General features: G+C 38.5%; 1 protein-coding gene across 2 annotated transcripts; it reads left to right on the top strand.

Moving 5' to 3' along the window:
* Nucleotides 1–236: 236 nt before the first annotated feature.
* Nucleotides 237–26,336, top strand: NEXN (nexilin F-actin binding protein; the record flags this gene model as incomplete). 2 transcript variants are annotated; one of them, XM_080692307.1, is made up of 12 exons in its annotated part: nucleotides 237–278; nucleotides 2,346–2,537; nucleotides 3,275–3,353; nucleotides 3,440–3,588; nucleotides 10,414–10,455; nucleotides 11,638–11,829; nucleotides 11,918–12,094; nucleotides 16,280–16,468; nucleotides 18,454–18,651; nucleotides 21,266–21,487; nucleotides 25,593–25,778; nucleotides 25,968–26,336. In XM_080692307.1, exons 1-12 carry the CDS (start codon nucleotides 252–254, stop codon nucleotides 26,334–26,336), a joined length of 2,022 nt encoding a protein of 673 aa, XP_080548433.1. In that variant the 5' UTR covers nucleotides 237–251. The 2 variants fall into 2 exon arrangements, with proteins under 2 accessions (XP_080548433.1, XP_080548434.1); XM_080692308.1 differs by lacking the exon at nucleotides 2,346–2,537.
* Between the last annotated feature and the right edge of the window lie 933 nt (nucleotides 26,337–27,269).

Consider the following 27,269-nt stretch of genomic DNA (forward strand, 5'->3'; position numbering starts at 1 on the left):
AAGCACTGGGATTACAGGCATGTGCCACCATGCCCAGCTTTACCTTGTATTTTTCATACCCTGGGAAAGGAGCTGAAGGCTATCACAATTTAATACTTGTGTTTTGGTAGGAAAATGAATAAGCTATTTCTATTTATAAAAATATGTAACATGTTAAAATGAAGTCATTAAAATTCTTATGCAATATTAAAATTTTTTACAGGTGCAAAAATATACAAAGCTTTACCAGTCCAAAATCACCTTGAGCAAACATGAATGATATTTCCCAAAAGGCTGAGGTAAGTCTCAAAAGTTAAAACAAAACAAAACAAAAAAAGGGCAATGTAGGCTTGAGTGTAGAATTGTTGAAAAGGCAGTCATGTGGCTGGAAAGTCATGTTGAAGAGTATGGAATTAATTACATAATGTCAAGAAGTAAAACAGGAAGTGTTGGATCAGTATTTTCACTTGGATTCTAGAAAACATGACTATTAAATCTGTGAATAGTAGCAAAGTAGAGATGATAGCTAACATGTTAAATAGAATCTTAAGTATTTTATTAAGCCTTAGAAATTATTTTTTCAAGCCAGGCATTGTGGCATAAGCTTGTAATTTCAGTACTTGGGAGGCTAAGATAGGAAGATTGCAGGTTCACGGCCAGCCCCAGTTACTTAGTGAGGCCCTCCACAACTTAGTGAGACCTTGTTTCAAAACAAAGAATAAAATAGGGCTGGGGGTATAGCTTAGTGGTAGAATGCCCCTGGGTTCAACCCCCAGTACTTCCAAAAAAAAAAAAAAGAAGAAGAAGAAAAAACAGAAAAAGAAAAAGGTATTTTCACCCAATACTCACTAGTTTGGGCATATTAGAGAAAATATATGTCCCTTCTCTTCTGTGCTTGGCTGATCTCACTTAACATAATGTTCTCCAGGTCTTTCCATCTTCTTGTGAATGATATGATTTTGTTCTTCTTTATTGCTGAGTAGAATTTCATTGTGTGTATTTTTATTTCTAAACAGAGTCTTGCTAGGTTGATTCGAATTTCATTACTTGCTGAGGCTGTCGTCACATCTGCAATTCTCCTGTCTCAGCCTCCCAAGTATTGTGATTACAAGTGTGTGCCACCATGCCTTGCTCCTCCTTATCATTTTTAATGTCACTTAAGAAAATTATAGATGGGTAGTAGCAGTAGTAACTACTATATATTACATATATAACTTATTTTGCTTATAGACCCTGGTATACCTCAAACACTAGTGGGGAATAAAAGATTGGCCTTTGGTTTGCTAATATGAGATGAGAAACCCAGTGAGAATATAATATGGGTCTGGGCGTGGTGGTACACACTTGTAATCCCAGTACTTGGGAGACTGAAACATGAGGACCATAGGTTTGCAGCCAGCCTCAGCTACTTAGTGAGGCCCTCCATAACTTAGTGAGATCCTGTTTCCAAATAAATAATAAAAAATAGAGATTGGGTGTGGCTTGGAGGTATAATGCCTTGGGTCCCATCCCCAGTACTGCAGAGGAGGAAGAGGAGGAGGAGGAGGAGGAGGAGGAGGAGGAGGAGGAGGAGGAGGAGGAGGAGGAGGAGGAGGAGGAGGAGGAGGAAGAGATAATATGGGAATTAGGCTTTAAGGTTTTTTGGTTTTGGTTTTGTTTTTGTTTTTGCGGTACTGGGGATGGAACCCGGGGGCATTCTACCTTCCAGCTGCATCCCCAGTCCTATTTTTTAGTCTTTATTTTGAAACAGGGTCTCACTGAGTTGTAGCAGAGGACCTCAGTAATTGGCTAAGTCTGCCAGCGAACCACAATCATCCTGTCTTAGCCTCCCAAATGCTGGGATTACAAGCGTGCGCCACCACTCCTGGCAGGCTTTAAGTTTTAAAGCCTAAACTTTTACCCCATTTTCAATTTTATCTAATTTACCCAAGTTAGTCTTGGTACCTTTTAAGCAAGTGATAGCAAATCTGAATCTTTAATAATGGAATAAATTAGAACAGTAAAATGCAAATGGTTTTTTTCATTGGATTTTAGTATTTGATTTTCATATTTTATTGGCCTTTAGCTTCTGCAGAAGACTGCCTATAAGATGGAACTTCCTTACTAAAGAAGAATTTTATATTAATAGAATATATATTACTGAATATTTATATGAATAAAATGTCTGCTCTCATATTTCCTGTAATTTCACTTTTCATATTTAGATTTTAAAGCATATCTAATTACTTTGTGTTGTTTCAAATAAAGGTTTCCAGCTAGTTTCTATTTTCTGTTTCAATAAGTATTTTCACATTGCTTATTCTTATCTTTAATTTCTTCCTATCTTTTTTTTTTAACTTTCTTCTCTTTATTTTCTTCTAATGAAGATTCTGCTTTCTTCATCTAAACCTGTCCCCAAATCCTATGTGCCAAAACTTGGCAAGGGTGATGTAAAGGATAAGTTTGAAGCCATGCAGAAAGCCAGGGAAGAAAGAAATCAAAGGAGATCTAGAGATGAAAAGCAAAGAAGAAAAGAACAATTTATTAGAGAGAGAGAATGGAACAGGAGAAAGCAGGAGGTTGTTTTCTTTTATTCTTGTGCAAATATTTATTTTTAATCGTTTTGGTTTTATTTTATTTATAGTAACATTTCATATTAACTGTATTTGAAATAGTTTTCTGCATTTGTAAACTAATTTGAACTCTGCATATACAGTAGTCACCCCTTAGCTGCGGTTTTGCTTTCAACCATTTCAGTTGCCTGCAGTCAGCCACAGTCTGAAAATAGTAAGTGGAAAGTTCCAGAAATAAGTCACACATAGGCTTTAAATAAATTTTGCTACATTGTTATCATCGTTATATTTTGTAATTATTGAGCTGGGCGTGGTGGCGCACGCTTGTAATCCCAGCGCTTGGGAGGCGGAGACAGGATTGCGCAGGTTCGAAGCCAGCCGCGTTGGCTAAAGAGACCCTGTTTCCAAATAAAAAAAGTATAAAATAGGTCTGGGAGTGTAGCCCGGAGGTAGAAGGACTTCCAGGAACCCCAGTACCACTAAAAAATAAAAATAAAAAATAAATATTTTGTAATAATTGTTTTTATTTTCTGACTGTGCCCAATTTATAAACTAAACTTTATTATATATCTATGTATATATAAGAAAAAACATAGTATATACAGGGCTTAGTACTCTCTTGTGGTTTCAGGCACCTATTAGGGGTCTTGGAAAGTATCACCTGTAGATAAGGGGAGGCTACTGTAATATGATTTGGTCTAATTTGTGGACATGTGTTCATATTTATTTATGTAATCATCTAGATGAAAGAAATGCTTGCTTCTGATGATGAGGAAGAGGTATCTTCTAAAGTAGAAAAGGCTTATGTCCCAAAGCTAACAGGTAAGAAATTTGAGGGGTAAATTGTAAATAAAATTGAAAAAGAAAGAAACATAGCAAAGTATCAAATATATTTTATATATTATTAGGAACTGTTAAAGGTAAATTTGCTGAAATGGAAAAACAAAGACAAGAGGAGCAAAGGAAGAGAACGGAGGAGGAACGAAAACGCAGAATTGAGCAGGATATGTTAGAAAAGAGGAAAATACAGCGGGAATTAGCAAAAAAGGCTGAGCAGGTATACACTAAATATTAAGTTGGTATTTGCTTCTGAAACTAATTATACAAAGGAAAACTAATCAGTATGTTACCTAATTAAAATATTTTAATATAACATAAGCCTAATAATACTAGCTAACCTAAAAACAATATCTTACGTAAAAATATTGAATATTAGATGCCCAGGAGGATGTGGGCAGAATATGCCTATTTTAAGGTAAAATACTGAGATGGTTCTTCTCATTTATGGTCTTATCATTCTGTCCACATACTTTATTTTTCTTGACATGCGAGAGGATTTTACAAAGTTGTAAGACAATTTTCACACATAACTATCTACAAGCAGCAAACAAAATGATGCCATTTTATGGTATTTTATTACATGGTGTTTGTTCTATTATAGAAAAACTTCAGTGCTGTTATTTTATTTTATTTTTATTGGTGCATTATAGTCTCATCTCATAATGCAGCTCATAGTGCTAATGACATGCAAGCACACAGCACTTGGTGAGCTTTCCCCAAGCTCCCTCCCCACCCCCTTTCCCATACAGGATATTGAGATTGGCATTGATATTCTAACATATGTACATGACGTCAATGGAAGTGTTTTAAATCTACTTGCTATGCTTCCTTCAGTTTCCTTCCTTCCTTCCTTCCTTCCTTCCTTCCTTCCTTCCTTCCTTCCTTCCTTCCTTCCTTCCTTCCTTCCTTCCTTCCTTTCCTCTCTCTCCTCTCTCTCCTCTCTCTCCTCTCTCTCCTCTTCTCTCTTCTCTCCTCTCTCTCCTCTCTCCTCTCTCCTCTCTCCTCTCTCCTCTCTCCTCTCTCCTCTCTCCTCTCTCCTCTCTTCTCTCTTCTCTCTTCTCTCTTCTCTCTTCTCTCTTCTCTCTTCTCTCTTCTCTCTTCTCTCTTCTCTCTTCTCTCTTCTCTCTTCTCTCTTCTCTCTTCTCTCTCTCTCTCTCTCTCTCTCTCTCTCTCTCTCTCTCTCTTGTGATACTGGGGATTGAACCTAGGGGTATTCTACCTCAGAGCTATACTCCCAGACCTATATTTTATTCTATTTTTATGTGTGTGTGCAGTAGTGGGGATTGAATTTAAGGACATTCTACCTCTACGCAACACTGCCAGCCCTATTTTTTATCCTTTATTTTGAAACAGGGTCTCACTAAGTTGCAGAAGGCCTCACTAAGTAGCTGAAGCTGTCCTCAAAACCTGCCATCATCCTGTCTCAGCCTCCCAAGTACTGGTACTACAAGCGAGTGTCACAAGGCCAGCCTCCACTTTTTTTTTTTTTTTTTTTTGGTACTGGGGATAGAACTCAGGGGCATTCTAACTCTGAGCTACACCTCCAGCCCTATTTTTTATTCTTTATTTTTAAAACAGGGTCTCACTAAGTTGCAAAGGGCCTAAGTAACTGAGGCTGTTTGCGAACCGCAATCCTCATATCTCAGCCTCCTGAATGCTGCGATTACAAGTATGCGCCACCATGTTCAGCTCCTATTTTTTTTTAATCTTTATTTTGAAACACAATCTCCCTGAGTTGTAAAGGGCCTCACTAAGTAGCTGAGGCTCTCTGAGAATCTCGATTCTCTTCTCAGCCTCCCAAATGCTGGGATTATATGCATGCCCCACCATGCCAAGCCACTACCTTTATTTTTTTTTAATTTTAATTTTAATTTTAATTTTTTTTATAGGTGCACTGTATTCATACATCATAGTGGGATACAAACTTTTGTAGACATACATGCACACATGGCCCAGTCAGCCCCCACCCGATCCCCACCCCAATCTTTCCCCATCCCTCCTTCCCATGCTTGGCTTAGTGGTTGACATCTAGTATTATAGCACTTTATCCAAAATTAAAAATGATAATTTCACATAACAGTTTCATTTGTATGATACCAAGCTTTTGATGACTTAAAGATAACATTTCAATATTTCTTTTTGCTTTCTTTCTTACCAGAGAATATATTTTTTTCCATTTTTTAGGTGAAACTATCATATATTTATATATTTATTTTTCAGAAAAAAAAATCTATCCTAATATGGAATATGGACTCTAGATACCCAAAATGATCTTGAAAAAGAACAAAGCTAGAAGATATATATTTTCTGATTTCAAACCATATAAAGCTACAATAATTGAAACAGTGTACTGTTCTAAAGGCAGATATATAAACCATTGGAGTTAAATAAAAGCCTTGAGCTAAATTCTTCCCTATATTGTCAAGTTATTTTTGACAAGGTTTCCACGAACATTTGGTGGTGGAAATAATAATCTTTTAACTAAATATTGTTGAAAAATAATAATTACATAAAAAATAATAAAATTGGACCCTTACCTAATCCCATATACAAATATTAACTCAAAATAGATAAAAGACCTAAATATAAATCTTAAGACTATAAACTTTTAGGAGAAAATCTGGGTCATAAAACCTCTCAACATTGAAATTGGCAATGATTTCTTGGATATGATTTCTATGGCACAGGCAACAGAAGAGTATACAAACTCCCTAAAAAATAAAAAAAATTGTATATCCAAAGACAATGTAAACAGAGTTAAAAGTTACTAATAGAATGGGATAAAATATTTCCAAATGCTATATATGAAGGTATATTAATATTCCAACTAGAAATCCTAAAAATTAACAACAATAAAGACAAACAATACCATTTAGAGATAGGTAAAAGACTAACATAAATAATGAATCTCCACAGATAACCAATCTTAGTTGTCTGTTGGATGGAAACTCTTGTTTCTCTGGTTCTGGTGTGTGTTACCTATTTCTTCTGTGTAGTTAATCTCTTTGAGTATTTTCTCTAGCGCTGGTTTTGAAGACATAAATTCCTTCAGTTTCTGTTTGTCATGGAAGCTTCTTATTTTTCCATCTAATTTGATAGAAAGTTTTGCTGGGTAGGAAATTTTTGGCTGGAAGTTGTTTTCTTTCAGAGTTTGGAATATGTTACTCCAAGCCCTTCTGGCTCTCATGACTTGGTTTGGGAAGTCTGGAGTGATTCTAATTGGTTTGCCTCTGAATGTCACTTGGCCCTTTGTTTTTGTTGCCTTTAAGATTCTCTGCTTGGCTTCCACATTGGTCATTTTGACAATTATGTGGCGTGGGGATCCTCTTCTCCGATCCTGTCTAAAGGGAGTTCTATAAGTTTCCTGGACCTGTGTATCAACCTCTTGATCTATGTTTGGAAAATTTTCTGCTATTACTTCCTTGAAGAGATTGTTGATCCCTTTGGTTTCACTTTCTTTTCCCTCCTCTATTCCAATTATTCTTAGGTTAGCTCTCTTAAAATGGGCCCATATTTCTTCAATGTCAGATTCCTGCTGTCGTATATTTTTTCCTAGATTAGAAACTATGCGTTCATTTTTGGAATGATCATCTTCTAAGAGCGAGATTCTGTTCTCCATGTGTTCTAATCGGTTGTTTGTGCTTTGAATTGAGGCCTTTACTTCATTAATTGCATCCTTTATCTCTTTTTGGCTCTCTCTGAATTCTTTTCGAAACACCTCTATTATTTCTACAGTTATTTTCCTGATTTGGTCTTCTATAAATCTCTGATTTTCTGTTTTATCGGGTTCTGATGTTGTGGGGTTGTGGGCATTCATTGCTCCAGTGTTATTCCTCTTTCCCATGATTTCGGAAGTTTGTGCCTTCTCTGGGTTCTTCCCTTGGGTCACTATGACTTCACTTAAGGTGCTCTGGATCTCGAGTCTGTAGTATCTCTGACCCCACTACTCCTTTACTGGTTGTATCACAGAGTCTCCGACCCAGGGAGTCGATAGAGGCTGCTTTAGACTGTGGGGGGTGCCAGGTTGCACGTTCTCCTATGGTGTGATATCTCTGCCACCGCCACTCCCCCACTGGGTCAAGTCCCAGGGAGTACAGTACTGGGATTTCTCCTCTGTGGCCTGCAATTTGACTCACTGTTCTTGAGTACGCAGATGTAGCTGTACTGGACTCGGTGAATTCGCTGCTGCTGCTGCCGGTGGCAATATGGCACCGCTGCTACGCCCTCGGCCGTGAGGCTGGCATATTTTTTCTTGGTTTTGAGTTCCACTCTGAGTCCCTGCAGCGTGTGCTGAGCTCAGCCACTGGGAACTTTAGATGCTCCCTGCACCGAAAGATCCCGCCTGGCTGTTCCGCAGCGGCTCACCTCGGCTTGCTGTAGCCATCCGGTGAATTCGCCGCTGCCGCTGGCAGTATGGCGCTGCTGCCGCGTCCTCGGGCATGAGGCCAGTGTATCTCCTCTGTGGCTCTGAGCTCTGTTCTCAGTCCGCTTTCTCTCTGGAGCCTGGTGATTTTTTTGTTTCTCTGGTGATGGTGTTTTCTGGCTATGAAAGGTGCTGATTTTGTGGTACTGGAGATTGGTTGTTAGCGGGGCTCTTAAGCCCCGCTTTTCTCGGTCGCCATCTTCCCGGAAGTCAAGCCACTACCTTTATAAAAGGAAAAGTGGTCATGGAAACAAAGCATGGTAAACCTGTGGGCCAAAGATTTTACTCTGATTTAGCAAATAACCACTTCCGGGGCACAAATAGCCCTTTGTATGGTGGCAAGTGAGACATACCAGGTGAGATACAAAAGAAAATGAGAATTTCCTATATTTTATTACATTATACCTCCTTATCTGAAAAAAATATACTATATTTCTTTCCTATTGCCCCTCTGTTCATTAAAAATTTGTATTCAGCTAGGAGTGGTGGCACACTATTGTAATGCCAGTACTTGGGAGGCTGAGACAGGGGGATTGCCTATTTGAGGACAGCCTCAGCTACTTAGTGAAGCCCACTGCAATTTAGTGAGACCCTGTTTCAAAATAAAGACTAAAAAAATAGGGCTGAGGGTGTAGCTTGGAGGTAGAATGCCCCGGGTTTAATCCCAAGTACCAAAAAAAAAATTTTTTTTACATTAATTTTGCAGTGAAATTTTGCAAAGAAATAAAATTATATAACATAAATCATATATATTACCGAGGCATAATCAAATCAACCATATGTAAGTACATGATTATATTAGCAATATAATTACATTATAAGATAAGGGAATAAGCCAGGTATGGTGACACATGCCTTTAATCCCAGTACTTGAGAGGCTGAGATAGGAGAATCAGAGGTTTAAGGACAACCTCAGCAAGTTGTAAGATTCTCATCAACTTAGTGAGACTCTGCTTCACAATAAAAATGAAAATAGGGCTGAGGGTATAGTTCAGAGGCAGAATACCCAGTGGCTCCCCATATACACAACACTGGAATAAGATTATAATAAAATCTAAAGCCAGGTATGGTGGCGCACCCTTGTAATCCCAGCATTCGAGAGGCCGAGACCAGTGGATCAGGGTTCGCAGGCAGCCTCAGCTACTTAATGAGGCTCTCAGCAACTTAGTGAGACCCTGTTCCAAATAAAATATAAAATAGGTCCGGGAGTATAGCCCGGAGGTAGAAAGCCTCTGGGTTCCACCCCCAGTACCACCAAAACAAACAAACAAACAAACAAACAACCCCCACACACAATTAAGGATGTAAAGGTAGAGTTAAATATTAACTAATTTTTTTAAATAGGTGAAATTTAATTTTAAGCTAGGCATGGTGGTACAAGTCTGTAATTCCAGTATTTGGAGGGCTGAGACAGGAGAATTGCAGGTTGGAGTTCATCCTCAGCAATTTAGCAAGGCCTCCAGCAATTTAGTGAGACCTTATATCAAAACATAAAATGGGCTAGGAGTATATCTCAGCAGTAGAACACCCTGGGGATCAATCCCTAATACTACACACACAAAAATAATAATAATATAGTTTAATTTTAAAATCTAAGTGCAAACTGTGCTGGGCATGGCGGTGCATATTTGCCCAGTACTTGGAAGGCTGAGACAGGATAATTGAAGGTTTAAGGCCAGCCTCAGCAACTTAGACTTTCAGCAACTTAGCAAGACCCTGTTTTAAAACAAGAAATAAAAAGAGCTGGGGTGTACCTTGGAGGTAGAATGACCCTGGGTTCAGTCCTCCATTAAAAAAAAAAAAAAGAGTAAGGCCAAATCAAGCTCACATGTTTTAAATGAGGGTCTTTCCTACTTAGATCATGTTAAAACATAGAGAAAACATGACTATCAGAATTATTTTCCCTTCTACACTAGCCTACAGGTTTTGCCACACTTTGATATTATGTAAGTTCTATTTTTTCCATTTATTTGCCTATAATAACAATTATTCGATTGTTTGTGATAGGTTTTCCTTTTTGCTGGGGGCAGGAACCAAGAATGGAGGAATGTTTCTGTGTAACTTAAATTGCTAATTAATAATTGCTGCTTATAAGCTCACCTCCAGGTCAAAAAAATCTATGGTCAATTATTAAACTTCCAGATTTACAAAGGTAGGCTTTACCTTAAATTTTTCATAATATGCTGTTCCCTGGTATCAAAATGCAAAAGCTAATATGCGGTTTAATCTCATTTAAATGGAAATTTGTCTAATTTGAAGCAACATTAAAATATTTCAAAATTTAAATTTGAAAAAGTAGCCAGGCATGGTGGTGCATGCCTGTAATCCCAGTTCTTGGGAGATTGAGACAGGAGGATCACAGATTCAAGGTTAGCCTCAGCAGCATAGCTGAGGCCCTTAGGAACTTAGTGAGACTTTGTTTCAAACTGAGAATGAATGAATAAATAAGGAAATAAATAGGGCTGGGGGTATAGCTCAGAGGTTTAATCCCCGATACCACAGAAAAAAAATTGAAAAACAATACCATAAACAACAACTAAATTATTTTTCAGTTGTATCTTTAAAGGCAACAAGCAGAAATCCAATGTAATGTAATGATATGAAATTCTCATTCAATAGATTGAGGACATAAACAATACGGACACTGAATCAGCATCAGAGGTAAACAGACATTTCCTTTAATGAAACATTCACCCCCAAATTATCTGAGTCACAAGTTATTTTATAATCTAAGAAAAATCAAAAGGGTATTTAACCATTTTTATTGTAAATATAGCAATAACAACAAAAAAAGAAGAATATTTTACAAAAGCAAGATCATACTTTTGCACTTTCAAACACTCTAGCATAGTGTTTTTAAAGAAAAGTATGTTTTTGTTCTTGTAGTTAGATTAGAAAACTAAGTGTCATCTCGGTTTGGAATATTCTGCCAAGACTGTGTATTTCTTGAACTATTATTACTAACAGTTGAGACTGTCAAACGCTAACATTTTTAAGGGACGTTTTCTTTTCATCATTTGTCTTCTTTCCTCAGAGTTCCTGATAGTGTGTGCTTGGTTTTCATATATGCATATAGCGTGCAGTGTGTGCATCACTGTGTACCAACAACCACAAAAATTGTAGTCATCTCTTTTTAATCTCACAGAGAAAACAAAAAATCAATCAATTTGATGGTGCACCTAAAACTATAACCACTTAAATTGGGAAATTTTTATTTCAGGGTCATCTTCTCTTTATTTTTGAAGAAAGAGGCAACAATAAATTACAGTAGTAGGACTAATTGAAACTGATTTGAAAAAATAGTAAATTTCAAAACATATGAATAGGGTAAAATACTAAATATTTTGATACTACAAATGTTTAATAAGTCACTTGGCTATCTTGTGGGGGTTTTACATCAAATACAAGTTTTGTTAATAATTTAAAAACTTGCATGGGGAGGAAAATCATACAGAAACGTTTTTGTGTGTGTTGAAGTCGAATCTACCCACCATCAAATTGAGTGCACTCACATGCACATTACCTTATGTCGGATTAATGCACGGAGAGCTAAATTCAGGCAGTGTCACTGTGATGTCTTATGTGATCATCAATATTAACTCCATCTTCTCGGAAACAGAATGTTTCTCAAACCTTGTCAACAATGGATTTCAATAAGATTAACTCACAGTACACAGTGAATTTAGAGAAACATATTTAATAGTCATCAGCAAAAACTGTTTTTGTTCTTTGTGGTAATATTGACAACAATGTAATGAAATTCACCAGTGATGGAGGTAAAGTACCCTAAAATCTAAGTTTTTATTAAAAAGATATATGCTAATTGTGGATCTTATGAAATAGGAAGGCGATGATTCACTACTTATAACAGTGGTACCTGCCAAATCATACAAAACATCTGGAAAAGTCAAAAAGAATTTTGAGGATCTAGAACAAGAAGAGAAAGACAGGATTAAGCATGAAGAGGACAAAAGAATAAGATATGAAGAACAACGACGATCTCTCAAAGAAGCAAAGTGTCTTTCATTGCTCATGGTAATTTTTCTTTTTTCTTTAAAAAAACAAATCATACTAGTGAAGTTAGTAGCATTTTCCTTCATGAATAACAGGTGGGTTTTCATAGGATGATGAAATGGAAAACGAGGTAAAAAAAGAATCACTCTTTCCTGGAAAACTGAAACTAACTTTTGAAGAACTGGAACGACAAAGACAAGAAAACCGAAAGAAGCAAGCTGAAGAGGAAGCAAGACAACGTTTAGAAGAAGAGAAGCGCGCCTTTGAGGAAGCGAGGCGGCAAATGGTAAACACGTATGCACAAACCTTACATTAATAGGAGGATGATAACTAGCTTCGGATAAGTTTTATTTTTACAAATTCAAGGTGATTTCCTTTTCTTTTCTTTCTTTTTCTTTTTCTTTTTCTTTTTTTTGGTGGCACTGAGGGTGTAGCCTAGGGGCTTTTCTAACCCCAGGGTATACTCCCAGATCTATTTTATACTTCATTTGGAATCAGGGTCTCACTAAGTTGCTGAGAGCCTCACTAAGTAGCTGAGGCTGGCTTCGAACCTGTGAGATCCTCTTGTCTCAGTCTACCAAGCGCGGGGATTATAAGCGTGTGCCACCACGCCTGGCTTCAAGGAGATTTTCTATTTCAAAGGGCCTGTTATTGAAGCTGTATGCATGTTTTTTGTTGTTTTTTCTTTTTTTGTGTGTGTGTAGTACTGGGAATTGAACTCAGGGATATTACACATATAAACTACACCCCCAGACCTATTTTATTATTTATTTAGAGAAAGGATCTTGCTAAATTGCTGGGAGCCTTGTAAGGTCTCGCTAATTTGCTGAAGCTGGATATGAACCTGTGATTCTCCTGTCTCAGCCTCCCATGTACTGGTATTACAGGTGTGCACTGCCATGGCTAGCTAAACCGCATTCATGTTCTATATATGTTAAATGTTTCTGAATTGTTTTAATGCTTCCACTTTGGGGCATTTTATCCAGTATGCTTTAAATTTTTGTTTATACATTATTATTAATATGTAAATATAAAAAAATCACTGAATGTACTTAGTTTATATCTTCAACCTACAATATACTTAATGACATGGTTGCCTAATAACATTTTAATTTTTATAGTACTAGGGATTGAGCCCAGGGGCATTCTACCTCCAAGCTACACTCTCAGACCTATTTTGTTATTTTGAAACAGGTTCTCACTAATTATCTGAGGCTGGCTGTGAACCTATAATCCTCCTGTCTCAGCCTCCCAAGTACTGGGATTACAAGCATGTGCCACCGTGCCCAGCTTAACATTTTCAAGTCTAATTATAAGTGTGCATTTTGTTTCAGTCTAGTTTTCATAATATTTTGTTTTTTTTTTTTATGGTACTGGGGATGGAACCCAGGGGCATTCTACCTCCGAATGACACGCCCAGCCCTAATTTTGAAACAGGATTTCACTGAGTTGCAAAGGGCCTCACTAAATTGCTGAGGCTGTCCTCGAACCGCAATCTTCCTGTCTAAGCCTCCCAAATGCTGGGATTACAAGCGTGTGCCACCATGCCTGGCCAGTTTTTTATAATATTTCAATGTTTAAAAATAATACTCTGGCACATACTTGTAATCCCAGCATCTGGGAGGCTGAGACCGGAGGATCGCAGTTCCCAGACAACTTCAGCTACTTAGTGAGGCTCTCTGCAACTCAGTGAGACCCTGTTTCAAAATAAAGAATAAAAAATAGGTGTGGGGATGTAGCTCGAAGGTAGAATTCTCCTGGGTTCCATCTCCAGTGACGCCAAAAAAATAATAAAATAAATAAATAAAAATAATACTCTAGCCGACACAGTGGCCAAGGCCTGTAATGCCAGTATGTGGGAGGATGAGAAAAGATTACAGGCTTGAGGCCCAAACAGGGTAATTTAGCCACACCTTGTTTCAAAAAAAAAAAAAAAAAAAAAAAAGAGTTGGGGATGTAGTTCAGAAGTAGAATGCCCCTAGTTCCATCCTTGAACATCTATAATTTTAAGTGCTAAGACAACTTTTTGTGTGTGTGTGTGTGGGTCTGGGGATGGAACCCAGGGGCATTTGACCTCCAAGCTACATCCCCTGCCCTGTTTTCTATTCTTTATTTTGAAACAGGGTCTCACTAAGTTGCAGAGCGCCTCACTAAGTAGCTTAGGCTGTCCGTGAACTGCAATTCTCCTGTCTCAGCTTCCCAAATGCTGAGATTACAAGCATGCACCACCACACCTGGCAAAATTCAACTATGTTTAACAGAGGTTTTTGGTAGTTACATTTCTCATTTTGTAATTTTTATGAAAATTCTTATTATAAGTTATGGTGCTTTTCCATATACTACTCAGATAAAAATTATTTGGAAATATTTTATATAAAATTCAAGTTTCATGATTTTATATTAATTTAATAATTTAAGTATACATTATAATTTATTTGATTGACAATATTTCTATTTATTGACTACCAGTGATACCTAAAAATATGAAGTAGGCCGGTTGTAGTGGTGCATGCCTGTAATCCCAGAATTTGGGAGTCTGAGACAGGAGGATCAAGGTTTGCGGACAGCCTCAGCTACTTAGTGAGGTCCTCTGCAACTCAGTGAGACCCTGTTTCAAAATAAAGAATAGAAAATAGGGCTGGGGGTATAGCTCAGAGGTAGAATGCCCCTGGGTTTCATCCCCAGTACCACAAAAAATAAAATAAAATATGTAGTAGGAACTATGCCACAATAATTACCCCAAAGTAGTAACATTTTCAAATAAATGTCTAGAAAATAAAAATTTTGGAATATAATCCTTAGAATCTCATTAATAAAAGCTGATCAAGAAAGTTGTCTTAAGCCGGGTATGGTGGTATATGCTTATAATCCCAGCATTCAGGAGGCCGAGACTAGAGGATCATGGTTCACGGACAGCCTCAGCTACATAGTTGAATTTCAGTTTAAGTACACAAACATTTTTGTCACTAGTGATTGTGTCCAGGAGCATTCTGCCTCCAAGCTACACTCCTCTATCCCTTTTTACTTTTTATTTTGTTTTGTTTTTATGGTACTAAAGATTGAACCCAGGGTCATTTTACCTTTGAGTTACACCCCCAGCCCTAGTTTATTTTTATTTTTACACAAGGTCTTGCCCATCAACATGAGCATCTCACTACTTGCAGAGGCTGTCCTCAAACCTGAGATCCTCCTGTCTCAGCCTCCCAAGTACTGTGGTTACAGACATATGCCACCATACCCAGCTTATTTTTTTTAATTTTGTAATCAAGTCTCACTATGTTGCTGAGAGTCTGGCACATGCGTATAATCCCAGTACTTGGCAGGCTGAGACAGGAGGATTACAGGTTTGTGACCAGCCGCAGGTACTTAGTGAGATCCTGTTTAAAAAATAAAGAATAAAAATAGGGATGGGGGTATATCATCTTAGAGGCCGAATACCTCTGGTTCCAATCCCCAGTACTACACACACACACACAAAAAAAAAAAAAAAAAAAAAGTTGCTGAGGTTTACCACATTGCTGAGGCTGGCCTTGAACCTATCATCCTCTCATCCTCCTCCCAAAAGTTGGGATTACAGATGTGGGCCACCACACACAGCTATGTACATACACATTTTATGTTTGCTTTGGGAGAGTTAATATTCAGTGTGACTGCTTTAAAATTGTCAAATATTCTATCTTATTTACAAGCTTGATTTGATTGAGAAACTTTAACTTGAAATACAGTGTGTGTATGTGGTACTGGGGATTGAACCCAGGGGTATTCTATCTCTGAGCTACACTCCCAGCCCAATTTTATTTCTTATTTAGAAACGGTCTCACTAGATTGATGAGAGTCTCACTACTTGATGAGGCTGTCCTTGAGCCCGAGAGCCTCTTTGTCTCAGCCTCGCAAGTACTGGGTTATAGGTGTGCGCCACCATGTCTGGCTTTGAGTAAATCTTTATTTGGAATGTCTCCAAATTTGAAGATTTTATCATATAAGACACTAAAAAGAAAGGGGATTTTGAGAATACTAAACATTGAAATATTCCTGTTTGAGACAGCTAGTCCTGGGCCTTTTGATCATTTATTTCTACTTTTAACGAATCTCAGTTCTTAGAATGGTTTCTTTGGTTAGGTAAATGAATTGGTAATTCATTTCTGCTTTTTTTTATGTGTGTGTAGGGGGGTATTGGGTATTGAAAAGGAGGATTTTACCTCTGAACTATACCCACAGCCCTATTTTATTTTGCAACAAGGTCTCCCTAAGTTGCAGAGAACCTCACTAAGTTGCTGAGGCTGGCTTTGAACTTGCAGTCCTCCTATCTCAGCCTTCCAAGTACTGTGATTACAAGCCAGGTTCATTTCTGCTTTTAATGAATCTCAATTCTTAGTAATGGATTGTTTCTTTGGTTAGATAAATGAATTGATAATTCATTTCTGCTCTTAATGAATCTCAGTTCTTAGTAATGAGTGGTGTCTTTGGTTAGGTAAATGAAGAAGAAGAAAACCAAGACAGAGAAAACATTTTTAAAGGGTACCGCCCTGGTAAACTCAAACTCAGTTTTGAGGAAATGGAAAGGCAAAGGAGAGAAGATGGAAAAAGGAGAGCAGAAGAAGAAGCCAGGAGGAGAATAGAGGAGGAAAAGAAGGCATTTGCCGAAGCAAGGCGAAGCATGGTGAGGCAACCCCACTGCACAACGTCCAGGAGTCAGCCTCGGAGCATGTTACTAGGAATTGTTAAATTGGGGGATACCCTCTTAATTCTGGAATCGGTGCTAAGAGTAGGAATGGCAAGTAGGTTTTAAAGTCTCCCATGGAATAACACCAGGCAGGGGGAAGCCATTCACTTCAATTTTCTTTTGGGAAGCTTTTAATTAAGTAAGTCATCATGTGTGGTATAAAGGAATGCATATCATCTTCCTTCTCTGGGAAGGTGTGTTTTCCAGAACTGAGTGTCTAAGGAAGAAGCAGAGCATTTCCTCTCCACACGTTTCCCTCCTTCTTCTCCGTCCACACTACCTCTAACTCTCCTCCATCCTTTTTTTCATTTGTCCTTTTCTTTTTTTCTTTAAATTTTCATCCCTTCCAGTGCATGTTAAATCACCAGAGCCATTTATTCTTAATTATTTAACTCTCCAAAGTGCTTGCCCATTGCTCCAGGATACTGATACCTAACTTTCTGTCACAAAAAATTTTATACCGTTTTATTTTTTTAATTTAATTAATTAATTTTTTGTGGTACTGGGGATGGAACCCAGGGACATTCTACCTCCGAGCCATACCCCCAGCCCTACTTTTTTTATTATTTTAAAACAGCATCTCACTGAGTTGCAAAGGTCCTTACTAAGTAGTAGTTGAGGCTGTCCTCCAACTGTGATCCTCCTCTCTCAGACTCTCAAATGCTGGGATTACAAGCACGCACCACCATGCCCGGCTTTTATATCATTTTAAAGTTTGTAAAATTTTGCAGATCTGACTTTACTATATAAATGTATTTCTCCCTTGTTTATTGCTTTTTACCTTTATGCTTAATGAGACCCTGCCTCAAAATAAAAGGTAGAGATGGGAGTGTAACCGGAAGTTCTATTTTAACCTAATTAAATGTTCTCTCTCTCTCTCTCTCTCTCTCTCTCTCTCTCTCTCTCTCTCTCTCTCTCTCTCTCTGTCGAGGATTGAACCCAAGGGCTTTCTACCTCTGAACTACAACCTCAGCTTTTGTGTGTGTGTGTGTGTGTGTGTGTGTGTATGTGTGTGTGTGTGTGTGATACTGGGGGTGGAACCCAGGGGCTTTTCTACCTCCAGGCTATACTCCAAGACTTATTTTATACTTTATTTGGAAACAGAGTCTCACTAAATTGCTGAGAGCCTCACTCAGAGGTGAGGCTGGCTTCGAACCTGTGCGATTCTCCTGTCTCAGCCTCCCAATAGGATTACAAGCGTGTGCCACCATGTCCTGCTGATTTTTTATTTTGAAAGAGTCTTGGTACATTGGGAAGCACCTCATTAAGTAGTTAAGGCTGGCAGTGAACCTATGATTCTCCTGTCTCAGCCTTCCAAGTACTGGGATTACAGGAGTGTGCCACCACACCCTAATGTTCTCAATATTTAATAGCCAGGCATGGTAATCCCAATATTTGGAAGCTGAAATAGGAAGATCACAGGTTCAAGTCCAGCAAATTACTCATAGTGTAATGATATTCCTTTGTGTTACTGGAACTGTTAATAGATTGTTATCATTTCCTACATAACCACAAAATACATGAGTCTTTTTTTTTTTTTTTTTTGCGGTACTGGGGATTGAACCCTGGGACATTCTACCTCCGAACTATACCCCCAAGCATATTTTTTATTCTTTATTTTGAAACAGAATCTCATTGAGTGGCAAAGGGCCTCTAAGTAGCTGAGGTTGTCCTTCAACCGTGATCCTCCTGTCTCAGCCTCCCACATGCTGGGTTACAAGCGTGTGCCACCACGCCCGGCCAGTCTTTTGTTTTCTAACAATTCCTTCCTTGTCATTGCTTTATACTTTTGAAAAGAATATATGACTTCCTGGTTTATTAATTCAATGTAAAACCTTTCAAGTTCAATCCCAGGTCCTATTTGAAACATTCCCATTTTAGTATGTATAATTATGTCAAAGGTGATAATTTTTCTAAAATAGGTATTAGATGATGACTCCACAGATATATATAAAACCATTTCTCAAGAATCTCTTACACCGGGGAAACTGGAAATTAATTTTGAAGAATTATTAAAACAAAAAATGGAAGAAGAAAAACGACGAACAGAGGAGGAAAGGAAACACAAGTTAGAAATGGAGAAACAGGAATTTGAACAACTGAGACAAGAAATGGGAGAGGTAAGATTTTAAGAAATATCCATTTATATTTAATCTAAGTATATTTCCTTACAGCAATTATATAAGTATTATAAAGGGTATTCAACATACTCCTACAAAGCATATCCTTGTTATGGGCTTCAAACCTGTGTGATCCTCCTGTCTCAGCCTCCCAAGTGCAGGAATTATAAGTGTGCGCCACCACGCCTGGCTCTTCAACCCTACTTTATTTTGAAACAAGTTCTCATTAAGTTGCTGAGGTTGGCCTCAAGCCTATGATCCGCCTGTCTCAGCCTCCCCTTCATTGGGATTACAGGTGGAAACCACCATGCCTGGCTCCCTCTCTCTTTTCTGACAGATTATATAATTGAAAATATAAGTGAATACACAGGGACATATAGGCATTACAAGCATGTGCCACCACGTCTGGTTAGGTGTGATTACCGTTAAAGCCAGACTGCATCTCCAAATGTTCTCGAGTATTAAGTATGTATAGTTGGATATGGTTGTGCACACCTGTAATCCCAGTACTTGAGAGTCTGAGACAGGAGGATTGAGGGTTTGGGGACAGCCTCAGCAATTTAGCCAAGACTTCAGCAACTCAGCAAAATCTTGTTTTATTTATAAATTTTTTTTTTTTTTTTGCAGTACTGGGGATGGAACTCAGGGGCATTCTATCTCTAAGTTACATCCCCAGCCATATTTTTTGAAACAGGGTCTAAGTTCTGGAGGGTCTAATTAAGTAGCTGAAGCTGGACACGCACCTGAGACCCTACTGTCTCAGCCTCCCAAGTACTGGGATTACAGATGTGCCCCACCATGCCCAGTTTAAGACCTTGTTTTAAAATAAAAAATAAAATAGGGCCGAGGATGCAGCTCAGAGGTAAAACTGCCCTGAATTCAATCTCCAGTACCATACCCTTCAGAGTTTGATACTCATTGGATGTGTATTATGTACATATATATTATATATATAGAGAGAGGGAGAGTGTACGTGTGTGTGAGCATGTGCATTGAGGAGGGGGGACAGGAGATTGAACCCAGGAGCATCCTACCTCTGAGATAGATCTTCAGCTTTTAAAAATTATTGTTATTTTGAAATAAGATCTTGTTAAGTGCCCAAGCTGGCCTTGAACTTGTGATCCTCATGTCTAAGCCTCCCAAGTACTGGGATTATAGGCATGAATCACTATGTCCATTTAAAATTAATATTTAACTTTGCCAAAATTATAGAAAAAATTTTATAGAGATACTCTGGCTTTAACGGTAATCATACCTAGCCGGATGTGGTGGCACATGCTTGTAATCCCAGAGCTTGGGAAGCTGAGACAGGAGGATTGCACAGGTTCGAAGCCAGCCTCAGCTTAGTGATTTCCTGTTTCCAAATAAACTATAAAATAGGTCTGGGAGTATAGCCCGGAGGTAGAAAAGCCCCTGGGTTCCACCCCTAGTACCCTCCCCCCACGATTCATACTTTGTGAATTAAGCAACTAAACAAATGGTTATAAAGCTGAGCTAGAACTAGAATTCCTAACTTACTCCTAGCCCAGTGTTCTTACAATTCTATTTCTTTGCCTTCCCCTAACAAAAATCTTACCATTTCTTGTAAAAATTATCTTGCCAAGCATGTATATTTTCAATTTAGCAAATAGGTTATTAAGGGATATTAGAGATTTGTAGTCATTTTTCCTGACAAAAATATTTTAAATGTTTTCACCATTTTTATGGTGAAATATTTTCCAACAAAAAAAAATGAACACATTTTGAACACATTTAGATTATTATACAAATGATAGTAGCTGCTCCCCCCTTACCTGCAGTTTCCCATCCTATGGCCAACCATTTCCATGGTATAGAAATATTAAATGAAAATTTCTGGAAAAAAGCAATTCACAAGTTTTTTTTTTTTTTTTGGTGGTACTGGGGGTAGAACCCAGGGGCTTTCTACCTCCGGGCTATACTCCCAAACCTTTTTTATATTTTATTGGAAACAAGGTCTCACTAAGTTGCTGAGAGCCTCACTAAGTAGCTGAGGCTGGATTCGAACCTGTACAATCCTCCTGTCTTAGCCTCCCAAGCGCGGGGATTACAAGCGTGCGCCACCGTGCCCGGCCGCAATTCGCAAGTTTTGAACTGCACATCATTCTGTGTAGTATGATAAAATCTCTCATTGTTCCATTCCATTCTGCCTGGAACATCAATCTTCATCTCTCTGTCCAGCATATCCACATGTATACACTATCCCCTGTAGTCACACAGTACCCTCCTCTGTTATCAGACTGTTGGAGGGCAGCAGTGCTGGTGTTCAAGTAGCCCATATTTTACCTAGTAATGGGCCCAATGTGCAAAAGTAATGATGCTGGCCATTTAGATACATCAGAGAAGCTGTAAATGGCTTTCTAAAAGTCAAAAGGTAAAAGTTCTTATAATAAGGAAAGAAAGAGATTTGTATGTTGAAATTTCTGAGATCTATGGTAAGAATGAATAGGCAAAAATTAGTACATATAGGATTTAGTACTATCTTTGGTCTCAGGCATCTACTGGGTATCTTGGAACATATACTCTGTGGATAAAGGTGAGTGAGGAAACTACTGTAATTTTCTGCATTCATATATAAAATATTAAATTTTTGAAGGAAGAAGAAGAAAATGAAACGTTTGAGTTGAGCAAAGAATATGAAGAATTAATCAAACTAAAAAGGAGTGGTTCTATTCAAGCTAAAAACCTAAAAAGCAAGTTTGAGAAAATTGGACAGTTGTCTGAAAAAGAAATACAGAGAAAGATAGAAGCAGAACGAGCAAGAAGGCGAGCCATAGACCTTGAAATTAAAGAGCGAGAAGCAGAAAACTTCCATGAGGTATGTTATTTTTATATTTACTAAAGTTATTGTACAGTAGTGATTTAAAATAACACTGGCTAGCCGGGTGTGGTGGCACACACTTATAATCCCAGCATTTGGGAGACTGAGACTGGAGGACTGCACTTCACAGACATTATCAGCTACTTAGTGAGGCCATTTGCAACTCAGTGAGACCCTGTTTCAAAATAAAGAATAAAAAATAGGGCTGGAGTTGTGGCTCAGAGGTAGAATGCCCCCATCCCTAGTAGTGAAAAAAAAAGTAGTACCAATGGCTTTGAAATAAGTTTTAAGTACTTACAATTAACCATTGATTATATATATATATATATATATATACACACACACACACACACATATATATATATATATATATATATATATATATATATATATATATATATATATAGAGAGAGAGAGAGAGAGAGAGAGAGAGAATGTGTCTGGGAACTAGAAAGCAAAAGCACATTAAGATCTAGCACATTAAGATCTTTTTTTTTCTGGTGGTACTGGGTTTCCTGGAAGCCCTTCTACCCTCGGGCTACACTCCCAGACCTATGTTATACTTTTTTTTTTTTTTTTGGTGGTACTGGGGTTCCTGGAAGCCCTTCTACCTCCGGGCTACACTCCCAGACCTATTTTTGCATTTTTATTTGGAAACAGGGTCTCCTAAGCCAGCGCGCGGGGCTGGCTTCGAACCTGCGCGATCCTCCTGTCTCTGCCTCCCAAGTGCAGGGATTACAAGCGTGCGCCACCACGCCCGGCTATGTTATACTTTTTATTTGGAAACAGGGTCTCTTAAGTCAGAATGGCTGGCTTCGAACCTGCGCGATCCTCCTGTCTCTGCCTCCCAAAAGCGGGGATTACAAGCTTGCGTCACCATGCCCGGCTACATTAAGATCTTAATAGACTTTGAACGACTTCCCCGCTCCAGCACTGTTTCAAAATGAGCTTTATTAGTGCTAAAACCGATAGTGGACATCAAATCCAAAAGTGGTTTAAAAAATATTGGTAGCGGGTGTGGTGGCACATGCTTGTAATCAGCATTTGGGAGGCTGAGACTGGAGGATCAAGGTTCACAGACAGCCTCAGCTACTTAGCAAGGTCCTATGCAACTCAGTGAGACCCTGTCTCAAAATGAAGAATAAAAATTAGGGCTGGGGGTGTAGCTTGGAGGTAGAATGCCCCTGGGTTTTTTTTTTTTTTTTGAAGATTTAAAGAAGTTTATTAGAAAGATAGAAATACAGAAAATAAAAGTACAGCTCCATACCAGACTGGCATGGAGGGGTGACTCGAATGAGTACACCCCTGCCCCTGGGTTCTATCCCCAGTACTGCAATAAATATATAAACAAACAAACAAAGACTGGAGGTATAGCTCAGAGGTACAATGCCCCCGGTTCCATCCCCAGTACAAGAAAAAAAATGTTTTTTAAAGTGCTAGGAGTGTAGCTTAGAGATAGAATACCCATGAGTTTGATCCCCAGTAATGTCTGTCTGTCTGTCTCTCTCTCACACACACACAGACACACACACACACACTTGAAGTACCTTCATATGTAATACTCATTGACCAGTAATGTCCTTCATTTCATGTTATGACTTTGGTTTAAATGGGATCTGAGGTTGCTTTTTTTTTTAAATTAGGAAACATCTTTAAATAATTGAATTGGCATTCTATAATATTTAACCTATATTTGTCTAAAAATACTTCTCAGTACTAGTGATTGAACTCAGAGATGTTCTACTTCTGAGTTACATCAGCTCTTTAAATTAGTTTTGGGACAGGCTGGGCATGGTGGCGCACGCTTGTAATACCAATACTTGGGAGACTGAGACAGGAGGATTGTACAGGTTTGAAGCCAGCCCCAGCTACTTGGTGAGGCCCTCAGCAACTTAGTGAGACCATTTCCAAACAAACAAACAAACAACAACAAAAAAAAGCAAGCTAGGTTACCACGTGCTGCCCTTGAATCTGGAATCCTTTTGTCTCAGCTTCCCAAGTACTGGGATTATAGGCTTGTGCCACCATGCCCAGCTCAGGGTGCTAGGGATGAAACCTAAGGGTATTCTACCTCCAAGCTATACCCTCAGCCCTGCGATCCTCCTGTTTCAGCCTCCCACGTACTGGGATTAAAGTATGCCACCATACCCAGATGCACCTGGTTTTAAAAGTACATTTTTAGCTAGGTTTAGTGGCACACACTTGTAATCCCAGTGCATGAGACGCTGAGATAGCACAGGGTTAACACCTTATTTTGGCAATTAACACCTTATTTCAAAATAAAAAAATATAATAGGCCTTGGGATATAGCTCAGAGATAGAATGCCCCTGGGTTCAATTCCTCCGGTCTGTCCATGCTTATCTGTCTCTGACACACCCACACACACCACACATCTTATTTTTGGTGGTACTAGGGATGGAACCCCAAGGGCATTTTACCTTTAAGATATTACCCCCAGAGCTTTTTTATTTTTGGAAACAGTGTCTAAGTTGCTGAGGGTGGCTTTGAACCTGTGATCATCCTGTCTCAGCCTTCCAAGTACTGGGATTACAAGTGTGCCACCACACTCGGGTCAAAGTACATTTGTGTGTGTATTGTGTGGTACTGGGGATGGAACCCAGGGGCTTTCTATCTCTGGGTTATACTTCTAGACCTCTTTTTTTTTTCCTTTGGTGGTACTGGGGTTCCTGGAAGCCCTTCTACCTCCGGGCTACACTCCCAGACCTATTTTTTTTTTTTATACTTTATTTGGAAACAGGGTCTCATAAGCCAGCATGCGCGGCTGGCTTCGAACCTGCGCGATCCTCCTGTCTCTGCCTCCCAAGCGCAGGGATTACAAGCGTGCGCCACCACGCCCGGCCCCAGACCTCTATTTTATTTGGAAACAGGGTCTAAGTTGGTGAGAGTCTCACTAAATAGCTGAGGATGGCTTTGAACCTGCGAGATCCTGTTTTAGCCTCCCACACCCAGCTTCAAAGTATCAGTATCAGCCTAGCATGGTGGGACGTGCTTGTAATCCTAGTACTTGGGAGACCGAGTCTTTAGAACGCTTGATTACCACATACTTTTAGCTTGTGTACTGGGATAGAACCAAGAACATTCTCTGATCCACATCCTCAGCTTTTTAAAATCTTGCAAAGGGCCGGGCGTGGTGGCGCACGCTTGTAAACCCCGCGCTTGGGAGGTGGAGACGGGAGGATCGTGCAGGTTCGAAGCCAGCCGCGCACGCTGGCTTATAAGACCCTGTTTCCAAATAAAAAAATGTATAAAATAGGCCTGGGAGTGTAGCCCATAGGTAGAAGGGCTTCCAGGAACCCCAGTACCACCAAAGAAACAAACAAAAAACTTTGCAAAGGGATTAAGTTGCCGTGGTCTGTTTTGAACCTGTGATCCTACAGTCTCAGCCTCCACTTAGTGAGGCCCTCTGCAACTTAGTAAGACCCTGTTTCAAAATAAAGAATAAAAAACAGGCTTGTTGGAGGTAGAATGACCCTGGGTTTCATCCCCAGTACCGTAAAAAAAAAAAAAAAAAAAAAAAAACCAAACACATAAGCCAGGTGTGGTGGTACGTACTTGTAATCCTAGTACTTGGAAGGCTGAGATAGAAAGATTACAGGTTTGATGACAGCTTCAGCAATTTAGCAAAACCTGTCTGTGGCTCAGAAGTAGAATGCCTCTGGATTCAATACCCAGCATCACAAAACAAAAAAAATGTTACAGTAAGTGTAGCTGTTACTTTCCCAAAAGTGAAAAATCTGTATTTCTGCATTATAGCAAAAATTTTTCACACCAAACATGCCTTTAAGTAACAGAACTATTAACACCTCCATTCTTGGCTTTTGTAAGATAAGTAATTGTGCTGGGCATGGTGGCACATGCTTTTAATCACAATACTTGCAGGACTGGGACAGGAGGATAGCAGGTTTGAGAACAGCCTCAGCATCTTATCAAGGTAGCAACTCAATGAGACCCTGTTTCAAAATAAAAGTAAAATTGGGCTGGGAATATAACTCGGTAGTAGAGTATCCCTGGGTTCAACCCCCAGTACCAAAAAAACAAGAAAAACTGAACAACTGTTACTTGTGGCCAAACTTCTTGAAGGAAGAAGATGTTGACATAAAGCCAGCAAAAAAAAGTGAAGCTCCATTTACTCATAAAGTGAATATGAAAGCTAGATTTGAACAAATGGCTAAGGCAAGAGAGGAAGAAGAACAAAGAAGGATTGAAGAACAAAAGCTACTACGAATGCAATTTGAACAAAAAGAAATCGATGCAGCACTACAAAAGGTATCAAGATGTACATATTTTTCAAGAATGCTCTTAAAAATGATAGTTTTGGCATTCAGGTCACTGGAATAGTAAAATACTTTGTAGTGAACATGTTCTTTACTTTTACCTTTACCTTTTACGACTATGTTACTGCTCTGAAAGTACTATGATATCAATTCCTATCTAAATGCATTTATTTTAATATAGAAAAGAGAAGAGGAGGAGGAAGACGACAGTAGCCTCATAAATGGCTCCAGTGTTGAAGATGAAGAGCAAACCAGATCAGGAGCTCCATGGTTCAAGAAGCCTCTAAAAAACACTTCTGTTGTAGATAGTGAGCCAGTAAGATTTACCGTTAAAGTAACAGGAGAACCCAAACCAGAAATTACATGGTGGTTTGAAGGAGAAATACTGCAAGATGGAGAAGACTATCAGTACATTGAAAGAGGAGAAACTTACTGCCTTTACTTACCAGAAACTTTCCCAGAAGATGGAGGAGAGTATATGTGTAAAGCAGTCAACAATAAAGGCTCTGCAGCTAGTACCTGTATTCTTACCATTGAAAGTAAGAATTAATCAATCTTTTCATCTTTCGTTCAATTAAAAAATTTTTTCCTTTAAAAAATCATTCTTCTTTTTCTCTTTTTTAGCTGACGACTACTAGGCTCCATTCTCCTCCCCTCGGAACTTTCTCTCTCCAACTTTCTTTCTTACTACATCCATCTTTTCTGTGGCGGGGCCAAAAAGGAAACCAGAAGTGCCAATAGGTTGAATTCTTAATTCCTTTTCCTGTGTTTCTTCACACACAAGCTCATCTTTCCCAAGTGATTATCAGATTTACCACCATATTTTGCAGTAGTCAATAAAATATATTTAACATAGTGGGGGAGTTTACTCAATTATTCTGTCAGAACCTAATTCAAAGGCAGTGTGTTACCCTTAAGTTTATAGCAATTGTTTTTTTTTAAAAAATAAACATCATTTTGCATGAAATTGTCATTTATGAGCGCTTACACCTAAAATTAGTCTCAAATAGCTGAGACAATGAATCAATTTGAGTAGGCTTTTTCTTATAGTATAATTTTTGATGGTTGTAGTTTTAAAGCCTTTCTGAAGCAGATATATGCAGGGAGAAATTGATCATCCCTCCCACCCCCGCCAAGGGAAAAGGAGAGCATGGAGAAAAATTAAAAAGTAGGATTTTAAAGAAACAATAAGCAGAAAATGAGATAGAAATCACTGCCTAGAATATTTAGTATATATTTTTCAAATGTGTGTAATGTATCAGACTTACAAAGCAAATTTACATTGTGATCTTGCCTAAAATTTAATGAGGAAGCTTTATATTAAGTTTGTGCAGGAGAAAACATTTTCAATATAATTGAAGGTTTCAAGATCTAAGAAGATTAGACATACATAGCCTTCAGTTCAAATATTAGTCTTTAAGTTTGTAAATAATTAAGGTGTTTTATATTTTAATTTTTTGGGAAAAATTTTATTTTACAATTG

The sequence above is a fragment of the Muscardinus avellanarius genome (genome assembly GCF_963383645.1).
Source record: "Muscardinus avellanarius genome assembly, chromosome: 3".
Classification (NCBI taxonomy): Eukaryota; Metazoa; Chordata; class Mammalia; order Rodentia; family Gliridae; genus Muscardinus; species Muscardinus avellanarius.